This window comes from Phaseolus vulgaris, chromosome 6 (genome assembly GCF_000499845.2).
Source record: "Phaseolus vulgaris cultivar G19833 chromosome 6, P. vulgaris v2.0, whole genome shotgun sequence".
Classification (NCBI taxonomy): Eukaryota; Viridiplantae; Streptophyta; class Magnoliopsida; order Fabales; family Fabaceae; genus Phaseolus; species Phaseolus vulgaris.
In genome coordinates this window covers 21932973-21943623 of record NC_023754.2, presented here as the reverse complement: position 1 = coordinate 21943623, position 10651 = coordinate 21932973, and the positions used below count along the sequence as shown (strand labels likewise).

At 32.5% G+C, this 10651-nt stretch overlaps 2 protein-coding genes across 3 annotated transcripts; both read left to right on the top strand.

The window, feature by feature from the left end:
• Positions 1-668: 668 nt before the first annotated feature.
• On the top strand, positions 669-6636 carry LOC137831880 (tubulin gamma-1 chain). 2 transcript variants are annotated; one of them, XR_011084493.1, is made up of 13 exons: positions 712-1040; positions 1611-1811; positions 2361-2472; positions 2858-3258; positions 3499-3552; positions 3625-3729; positions 4580-4654; positions 4748-4792; positions 4974-5102; positions 5230-5334; positions 5408-5484; positions 6250-6312; positions 6380-6636. XR_011084493.1 is itself a non-coding variant. In XM_068639762.1 (12 exons), exons 1-11 carry the CDS (start codon positions 912-914, stop codon positions 5468-5470), a joined length of 1419 nt encoding a protein of 472 aa, XP_068495863.1. In that variant the 5' UTR covers positions 669-911; the 3' UTR covers positions 5471-5484; positions 6380-6636. The 2 variants fall into 2 exon arrangements, 1 of the variants encoding a protein (XP_068495863.1); XM_068639762.1 differs by lacking the exon at positions 6250-6312 and having other exon boundaries at positions 669-1040.
• Positions 6637-8803: 2167 nt separating this feature from the next.
• Positions 8804-9776, top strand: LOC137831879 (arabinogalactan protein 20). Its single transcript, XM_068639761.1, has 2 exons — positions 8804-9065; positions 9465-9776. The coding sequence occupies exons 1-2, from the start codon at positions 8939-8941 to the stop codon at positions 9542-9544; spliced, it is 207 nt and encodes a 68-aa protein (XP_068495862.1). The 5' UTR covers positions 8804-8938; the 3' UTR covers positions 9545-9776.
• The last annotated feature ends 875 nt before the right edge of the window (positions 9777-10651 follow it).

Here is a 10651-nt window from a genome sequence, read left to right as displayed (position 1 = left end):
GTGTTCGAAGTTTAGTTTTCTATGATTTGTAAGCTGTAGTTACTCTATCTCTTTCTAAGTTTTGACTATTTATGTTTATACTTCTTTTTATCAACAATTGAACTCTTTGCCCGGTTGATAAAATGTAATATTTTAGTACACTAAATTACAAGAGTTGTTTATTAATAGGAGAAATGGTCAGCAATGTTATCATGCAATAGAAAATCAACGATTACATTTTGAGCAATTATGTTAAATTATTTTATTTCAATCGTGTCTGTATTTTGTTCATTGTGTTTTCTTTCTTAATTTCTTAATATTGTTGTTTGTTTTGATTTCAATAAAATAAGATAAACTTTATCAGTCTTTATAAATTTGATCCTGTTCATCGCTCTATTAAAAAAATAAATTAATAAAGGTTTAAAATGTATAGGTTCTGTACCCAATTCACACCTTACTACGGTTGATTTTACAATTTTCAGCACTTTGGTAAACAATAAATTATGTTTTTCTTATATAAAAAATAATCTACACTTTTAATTTTGAAATACTACAAGTGCGCAATTTTTATATCTAATAGTTTAATAAAAGTCTCCAAGAAAACTTAACTACTACATGTATATTCATTTTTATAATAGCCACTTTATTTATTTTTACTTAATTAATAGTAAAAAAGCCAAAAGTAATCTAAGAAAGACTCTTTTGAAAATAGAGACGAAATAAAAAAGAAATGTACGTAAAGGAAATAAAGGGAGAATAGAGATGATATATGATGAGCAGTGTGAGTGAAGTGAGTGTTTAGAAAACAAAAGCAAAGGGGCGAATGAAGGTTGGAACGAAAGAAGGCATAATTTTGAATTGATTTGAGGGTCATTTTGTTTTTGAAAAAAAAGAGTCTTCCCCGCCACCAAACCCTAGCTTCCACCGCAAAAATGCCGAGGGAAATCATCACTCTTCAGGTTGGCCAATGTGGGAATCAGATCGGCATGGAGTTCTGGAAGCAACTCTGCCTCGAACATGGTATCAGCAAAGACGGCATCCTCGAAGACTTCGCCACTCAGGTCCAATTTCAAATCTCCATTTTTCTTTCGGTCTTTCAAAACACCGTGCCTTCGTTCTTAGGCTAATGCCCTCTGTCCTGCGTTTGACAGGGAATGTTAGTCAATTCTTAGTTGGGATCTCATGATGTTAGATACTTAGTCAATTTCGCCATCTTAGCATTTATCTCACTTCTCCAGGATCCACATTTGGGCTCTCTTGAAGTTTTGTTAATTCTGGACTTGGGAGTAGTGCCCTTTTTCTTGTTATGGAGATGCATATAAGTGTATCGTTTTTCCTTCTCTCACGTTATTTTTAAAATGGGGAACTGGGTATTATCACCTTTGAGTTCTTGAAGTCTTTACTGAGCATTTTTTGTTTTTCATGTCGTACTGTGGCTGGCTTGCTAGGTTGCTAGTTGCCGTAAGTCCTCAAAAATTGTTTCTGCTGAAGGTTTATTGCTTCCACTGTTATGTGAACTTGATTAGTGGCCGATGAATTATTAGAAGCAGTTAGTTAGTATGCACCGTTACCCATCTTGTGATTGGTGGCTATTAGTTCTGCGTTTGCTTATTTTAGTCAGAATGCTGCAGGGAGGTGATCGGAAAGACGTGTTCTTCTACCAAGCTGACGATCAACATTATATACCACGAGCTCTCCTGATTGACTTGGAGCCTAGAGTGATTAATGGAATTCAAAACAGTGACTACCGAAATCTGTACAATCATGAGAACATTTTTGTCTCGGATCACGGAGGTGGTGCAGGAAACAATTGGGCCAGTGGATATGATCAGGTTTGTTACTGCTTACTGGAGCATTTTTTAAAGATTTGCTAATCATTCATTTACTTTGTGTCTTTGTTATTTCCAATAACCTTTTCAATACTTAGCAATAAATTATTGTAAACTTATGTCATGGTTATCAGAGTCCCTGTTTGTTTTAAAGTTACAACATCAATTCTTGCACTTTCCAATGAGGGACATACATTCCAATGTCTGTGATGTTTATTGAATCACAAACTGACACTAGATTATTGTTTAAAAATATTGCTTCACAAATCATGTAATGTTGTAGGCCAAACATCTAGACATGCACAACATTTGTATTGTTTTTTATAACTAGAGAGGTCTCAGATGGTTTGACCTGATGCTGTCATCCTTGTACATGAGCAGTTTACACTGAACTTGATTTACGCTTTCCAACAACTTTACAAATGATAACCCTGACAAGTCTACCACAGAATCATTTCGACTGTTTGTAAGCATTTGGAAGATCTTGGTATGCAATATCCTATAAGTGGTAAAGTTCTTGTTTAACTAATACGGCTATTAATATCTGTCCAGGGACAACATGTTGAAGAAGAAATAATGGACATGATTGACAGAGAAGCAGATGGCAGTGACAGTCTTGAGGGGTTTGTTCTATGTCATTCAATTGCTGGAGGAACAGGCTCAGGTGTCTTTTCTTCTCATAATTGCCTGCAAGAGTTTCAGAAGTTTCTTCAGTGTCCCCTCTTCCTATTTGAGCATTTGTTTATTGGGTACATCTGGAAAGTAAAAGATTTGTGAAATGATTGACTAAATTTTCACCTGCTTCATACACTTAATTAAACTAAACATTCAATTAATTGTACACTTACGAGAAGAACAGTCCACCTTTTAGCTTATCACGGGCTAAAATTGCTTATAATAGTGGTTGGATATCCTATTTTCCTTTGAAATTTCTACTTGTACAAGATGAAAGTTTTTGGAGATTTCTCAAGTATACTCACCTGTAGTTTTGTCATAATTTTTTTGTAATTTCTCTCGTGTATTGAGTACATTTCCTTTCTTGTATGAAGGTATGGGCTCATACTTGTTGGAGACTCTGAATGACCGTTACAGCAAAAAACTAGTTCAGACATACAGTGTGTTTCCTAACCAAATGGAGACAAGTGATGTGGTGGTCCAGCCATACAATTCACTTTTGACACTCAAGAGACTGACACTTAATGCTGACTGTGTTGTAGTTCTTGACAATACTGCCCTAAATAGAATTGCTGTGGAACGGCTTCATTTATCTAACCCTACATTTGCTCAAACAAATTCCTTAGTTTCTACTGTTATGTCTGCTAGTACAACAACTCTTCGTTATCCAGGGTACATGAATAATGACTTAGTTGGCCTTCTTGCCTCTTTGATTCCAACACCAAGATGCCATTTTCTAATGACAGGATACACACCTTTGACAGTGGAACGTCAGGTGAGATAACTGTCATTTTTTCCAAACAAACGATTTTGGATCATCAAAGTTTTCACACAATTTTGTGACTTAACACATGTGAAGATCAGCACAGAAATTATGAATTAATCTCGCTTTCTTCCCCCCCTGTTTTACTCTCTTGTAATCTGATTGGTTATATCCACTCATTGCTCTTGAATGTGATTTTTCCTATTACACTTCCAGAGAAACATAGAAAAAATTGATGATATTTCCTTGCAGGCTAATGTAATTCGCAAGACTACTGTACTAGATGTTATGAGAAGACTTCTACAGGTATCACTTTGTCAATAGTTAAGCTTCAAAGTGAATGACCATGTTCTCTACTGACAGTTATATTCATGACAGGCAAAGAATATCATGGTTTCTTCTTATGCTCGGACCAAAGAGGCTAGTCAAGCAAAATACATATCAATTCTGAATATCATCCAAGGAGAGGTTGATCCAACTCAGGTAAGCAGAATAATTTTGCAGTACTATCGATACTTCTGAGATTCCCTGTTTTGTAAATTGAAACCAAGTTACAAATAGAAAATCATCTTGACAGCTATTTGCTAAGTGTTTGCTTAGCCCTGTTTTATGTTTTTGATACAAAGAGACATTTATATATGTGTTGTGTTGCTGCTACTACTGTTTTATACGTGAAGTGGTAATTTTCTGCTTCTATTAAATTAAATGTTTTGCTTCTTCTGTGATAGGAACTGATAGTCAAGACAGTAATGACAGTTTTGTATAGAAAACAGCCGCATTGGAAATTAGTTCTGTATTCTGTATTACAAACTTCGAGATGACGGTTATCTGTAGAAAATACTGCGTGTAGTTAGTTTTGTATTAGAAACTTCTGGATATAAATTGTGTGTATTTCTGATAGGGGGTTGTGTAATCACGTGTATCAAGTTCTTTAAAGAATAGAGACTACGTTCTGTCGGAGACTTCCGTCTCTCATACAGCAAGTCTATTGCTGTAATGTGTGTGATTTCAGTTTTCAATATCATTTTTTATACTTTTATCACTTGGTGTTCTGTCACTCTGTCACATCAAATCTTAAGCAATTCAATAGTTTTGTAAAAATACATTGAAAAATTAAAAGTATTTCTTTAACAAAAGTTATACTGACCATCCTCTGGTTGGGAGAGAAATTGTAGTTTTGTACTGATTTGTGCCTTGTAAATTTTTCATCAAGTTGCCGCTTGCCAAGATTGATTTGTGATCAAGAAGTATCTTGTAGTAGTATGTATGTATATATGTATTTGAACAGAGCTATTATACTATGTTGTGATTTTATCTTTCTCCGTGGATTTAGGTTCATGAAAGTTTGCAGAGGATACGTGAAAGAAAACTAGTTAACTTTATTGAGTGGGGTCCTGCAAGTATTCAGGTCTGCACAAATTAAAGTGGTGTTTGGGTAATTTCTCTTCTTTATTGAGTTTCATGACAATCTGATATTTCTTTATTCCTGCATGTCTGGTAGGTTGCTCTATCAAGGAAGTCTCCATATGTTCAAACTGCACATAGGGTGGGACTCTCATCCTTTTCTTTCAGTCTTTTGATGCTTATCTTACTTCTCTACCTTTTTTTAGCTTATTATATTGGAGAAAGATCGATATACATAATTTTTTTCAAGAAATAGTTTTCATTCTGAGGTTAAAAACAGGAATTTGGGTTATGAAATAACCTATAGATGTTTCATTTGGTAGGTCAGTGGCCTTATGCTGGCAAGCCATACTAGCATCCGTCACCTTTTCAGTAAAACTCTGAGCCAGTATGAGAAGTTGAGAAAGAAACAAGCCTTTATTGACGCCTACAGGAAGTTCCCAATGTTTGCTGTAAGTGTGACAGTTTCTTATGCATAATCTGATATAAATCTGTAGCTGTTAAATAATTGGGCTTGTAGCATCTAAACCTAATACTTGACATATCATGTGATGACTGACATCAATAAAAAATGGACAGGATAATGACCTCTCAGAATTTGATGAATCAAGGGACATAATTGAGAGTTTGGTTGATGAATATAAGGCCTGTGAGTCTCCAGATTATATCAAATGGGGAATGAAGGTAGGTTCTCTGCAACCCTCTTACCATTTTAAGCACATCTTGCATACTGCTAATTTTTTACCCTCTGATTTAGGATCCAAACAACATGACAACGGGAGAAAGCAGTGCTACAGGATCATTGGATCCAAATCAGTAGCCTGAAAAAACAATGTAAGCTATGATTAGCCATAATTTAGGCTTTACGTTTCTGGATTTGGTTTTACTTTCCTGCTCTAGAAAGATAAATAAGACATCCACTTTTTATAAATTTAAGTTCTTATTTTTGGACATGAGAATATTTCTTAATTTTTTTTCCCACCTTGTGACATGTCACTTTACCTTTATTTAGCACTTATTTTTGTATTATTAAAATCCTTGAATTATTAATTGCAATGTTCTTTTTGGCATTACAGTTTCTGTTATTCCTCCTTCGAAAATATTCACTTTTTAAAATCCAACAGTTTTTACTATTTCATATTAAAGTAAATACTTGTATTTTTTTAACTTTAGAGAAAATTAATCTCTTTCCTCTAAATATTTTGATTTGTGTATTTATATTTCTGTGCATATTTTTTTTTGTAATTTGAAATATATCTGTTTGTATTTCCATAAAAATTACATATCAATGTTTTGCTAGTTGACAGGAAAATGAAGGTTGAAATTGAATGTTAAATCTGGTTACCTTAGAATGCCATCTTCTAGGTTCAATCAGCCAAGAGCAATCTTTTGATATGCTTTTCTTCCTGTAATGTCTTTTACCCTGTGAACTGTGAACTTATTGTTGGTGCAGAAATGTGCTGTCTTGAGTCTGTTTTCTATAAAAATAAAACTTTCTTTTATGTGTTCTTTTAGGTGTTAGAACATAAGAATTTTACCATAATTTTTAAATGAGTTTTGAATAAAGGATCCACTGAAAATGAAATTTGATGCTGTCAGGGCACAAGAAAGTGTCACATCACAGTAAATTGAAGTCCAATATTTTGAGAATTTCTTAAATAGGTAAAACCACATCTTTTGGAAATCTTTTGAATACTTGATGGAAAAGTGACAAACCAAATCATTGCAGGTACCAAAAGTGTAGCGTAAGAAAGAAAAGGATTTTTGTGTAAGATCAACAAGGTTTCTAGTGAAGTTTTCAACTATTTTTGGGTATGAGCTGGTTTGCGGTGTGATTATTTTGGTTTGTATTTGTTTGCTAATCCTTTATGCCTAAGGGAGATTGAGTACAGAATCTCTCTGTATTGATTCATTTCTAGCAATGTAAATGGTTTGTTGGATGGTCATTTAAAGTTGAGAATTAAGAAACCTAGTTTCATATCTGGATCTGACGTGTTTGCTTCATAATCTTGAGGTTGCTTTAGCATGAATCTTGAAATATTTTAAATAATGACCATAAATTCACACCGTTCACGTGATGCAGGGATTCATCTCTTATCTTTAAATTGCTTTGGATTCTTCAATTATCGACTGTGTCGACCAGTGAAGTTTGTCTACTAATAAATTATAGAAAGGGACTCGGTGGAAAAAAAAACAAATGAATGGATGCGCTATAAGACAAGAAAAACTGCATTTGATAACAGATCAAATAAATGCTGTGCAATTGGTTTACAAACTAAAAAAGAAAAAAAAGTGTTTTAATATTTAGATAATCTTAATTTTGAACAGAAGAATACTCTAATTGCACTCATAAAGATAGCTGACGTCATCAGCTGAAAAAAGATATGTTGTGCCTAGCTTAACTTTTTCTCATTTTCAAAGTTAGGGTAGGTACACTTCACACCTTGAAATAAGTATGTATTTTTTTCACATTTTTTTAGTAAAGAGTTTTCCTACATGATTTGGCGATCTGACCAAATATAGTTATTTCAATAACTAAAATAATTTTTTTCACATTTATTTTTCAAATATTATTTTTGAAATTTATTTAAAATTGGTTTTAAGATAAATAATTTTACTAAAATCTAAAACAATTTACAGATGATATTTGAGTTGTAATTTAAATTGTTGTGGTGGCAATTTTAAAGTAATTTGAACACTTTTGCATAGGTAAGAGTATAAATGTTTTTTATGGTTTGAGAACATGACAACACTATCAAAACCCGTTTTCTATATTGGGTGAGAAATGATGATTTGGCATAGGAGGAGAAAATAGAATGAAAGAAGGTTATTATGAGTATTAATTAATCTATAGAAGAAAAAATATTTGATGTGGTGTAAGGTCATATTATGATTCATGAACACATGGGATGTTCTCTTTTCATGTTCTGTTCACCTTTAGACACGGCATTTAGTTCCTCTCTTACCATCTTCAAAACACATTGTCCATATTTGTTCAAACCACAATCACTAACCTAATAATCCTAACCCTTTCACACTTTGCTTATCATCAAGATCATGCAACCAATACAACATTTTGTGTCCACCAAACTTTCCATTCAAAATATCAATCAATTTGTGGTCCATCTTATGATAAAACCAAAGCTTTTCATTTCTCTTTCTTCCACCACATACCGTCCATAAAAAATAATACAAATTCATAAAAAATAATACACATTCGGTTTCTATTTCATGAGTGTTTTTTTTAGCCTAAACAATACATTTTTAAGCACATACTGGAAGTCTTCCTAAATTGATTTTGTTTTATTCAAACTAGATATAACACTAGACATGATTATCCCACCAAAGTTGAGATAAAAATGAATTGAAATTGAACAAAAAAAATTATAATTTTACATTTTACCTCTTTGTAGAACTAAAAAAACATAAGAACTGTAATTCTAATTGAATTCTGATTACAATGAACTTCACAGTTATATGATCTATAATTCCAGAATGCCAAATGTAACCCTACTGTAATCCAAACCTTGTAAATCATTCTAAGTTCGTAGAACTAAGGATACGTGTTATATTATTCACCTGCAAATATGATCCACAAATAAGTTTATATTTATTGCCACACTTGATCCTGGCTCCTTTTAACTTGTTCTGGTCAAAGTTGTGGAAAACATTGTTAAGAGAATAAAATCAAGAGAACACAACTAATAATACTATTCAAATAGTTGACAAATATTTATTTAACTGTCAAAACAGTATTGATTGAGTGAGATAATAATTGTCAATTAATTGTATATATAAAAACAGGTTTTCAAGATATCATTTTTCTAAAATTAAGATGGGTAGACAAAGGAATCCGTAAAATGAAAAAGTATATTCTGATTTGTTTTGGCAAACATACAGATAGAAGATTGATCAAGTCTAAAACACAAACATGACAACAAAATGTAAGAGCAACAAAATAAAAAGAAGAGAAAACAGAACAAACAACTAGCACATGGGATTCTTTGCTCCAATTCAAATTAACACAAGAAAAGATGTGTCATAACAGTTGGTAGGTGGTCCCATTACAACGAAAGAGAAGGAAGAGAGACACCCAAATCCCTACAAAGATGCCATGATATTTCATATTTACCTGCTCACATGACACTTCCACTCCTCACTCACTGACTCTAGTATTATTTCATATAAAACTGGCTCCATTTCAGTTTATACTGAACACACACAAACACTCTTTTTGGTTTTGGTTTTGTGTTATAGAAAGACACACAAGTGAGAGTTAGAAATAAAAATGACATTTTTCAAAGCAGCTTCTGAAGTTTTGGCGATCTATACTTTTATCTTTGCCATTTTTTCACCTGCTGTTCTTGAAGCACAATCCCTTTCCCTTGCACCTGCTCCTGCTCCTTCCAGTGATGGTAATTCTCCAATTCCTAGTTTGACAAATCATTGAAACCTTTTCTCCTTCTGCATGTGAAAGAAACAACAATGTAGTGCTACATATAATATTGAAATTTGTACATGTCTCTAAGAAACTGCTGTGCTTCATTTCAGTACTAGGTTGAGTTTGATCTTTCGGATGTGGAAGTAGAAGATGTTGGAATCTAATTTAGTTGAGGAGATCTAGATCTAAAGATGGTCCCTGGATTATTTTAATGTACTTTTTCACTATAATTGTCAGTTGTCATAATGAAATTAATGTCAACAGCACAGTGAGAGTTGTTTTCAATTTAGTTTGCATGACATGATATGACAGTAGGTGAATGTGGTCTTTGTTTTTAGTTGATGTTTTTGTTTGGTTTTTGATTGTTGTTCAGGTACTTCAATAGACCAAGGAATTGCATACACACTGATGCTTGTGGCTCTGGTGCTTACGTACCTCATCCACCCCCTTTGATGTGTTTTCCCAACAGTTCTGAATGAATTGTATATCTGTCACTGCCTTTCATAGGAATTGAACATAGTAGGAGCTCGCTGAGGTTGAATTTATTGCGTGGATAAGGATGTTATAGTGAGTCGTTTTTATTATCCTCCCTTTTTTTTCTTCTAAATCCCCAGATTTTACATTATGTTACCACTTTGGTTGTTTCTTGTTAATGTTGGGTGATTGTTTCTTGGTGATTTGTTAATATTTTCTTCGTACACAATAGTTATGATTTGTTAAATTGTTTAAGTGGCAGAAACATTAGTTATATTGACAATTCAACTATAACTAATATACTCTCTTTTTTTTCTAATTTTCATCTTGGATATATAATCTTACATAGCAACAATAGTCAAATTCTTCTCTAAACATAGAAATAACCTAGAGAATTTAAATTTTAGAAAGATAAAACTCAATAAAATACAAAATAAACATTATCTTTTATTTGTAGATTTTCTATAATCTATTTATTGGAATTTTATTTTTAATTAAGACTCAGTCTTAATATATAAAAAATGTTAATATATTATTCTTAAACAATTAAAGAAGTTGCATGAGAATAAAAATATACAATGGCGGGTGCTATCTAAAAAAATCTTAGAGTGTCAACATAACCTCAAGAAAGATATATAAGGCATAATAATGTCTTGAAATGCACTTCGATAACATGCCTTTTTTTTGGGTATGGCTGCAAATATTCTTCAAATCTTTCTCCAATTATTTAGTCATATACATGTTTTAGTTAATGGGTATATAATGATAACTTTGCACTATTTCATAGTTCTGATTTGAAATTGTTGTGGATCCAAATGATTTGATGTGATTGACCAAAGAGTATATTTGATAAAAAAAAATATAAGGTTTTGAAAATATTATTACCAAAATGCATGGGTTTGCTTTGAAACAAATTACTGACGTCACATGAAAAATCAGTCACCATATTGAATTAAGTAGTTGATTTTAAGTTTAAGTAACATTTTCTTTTAGATTCAAAGTTTTTTTGAACTCTACTATTAATTTTATTAAAGATTAAAATAGAATTAACTTCTGGATAAATAGAAGGAGAACAAAACATACTAA

Coding starts and splice junctions, on each gene's coding strand:
- LOC137831879 (XM_068639761.1), top strand. CDS start 8,939: ATGACATTTTTCAAAGCAGCTTCTGAAGTTTTGGCGATCTATACTTTT. Junction 9,066..9,464: donor TCCTGCTCCTTCCAGTGATG/GTAATTCTCCAA, acceptor ATTGTTGTTCAG/GTACTTCAATAGACCAAGGA.
- LOC137831880 (XM_068639762.1), top strand. CDS start 912: ATGCCGAGGGAAATCATCACTCTTCAGGTTGGCCAATGTGGGAATCAG. Junction 1,041..1,610: donor TCGAAGACTTCGCCACTCAG/GTCCAATTTCAA, acceptor AGAATGCTGCAG/GGAGGTGATCGGAAAGACGT. Junction 3,259..3,498: donor CTTTGACAGTGGAACGTCAG/GTGAGATAACTG, acceptor ATTTCCTTGCAG/GCTAATGTAATTCGCAAGAC.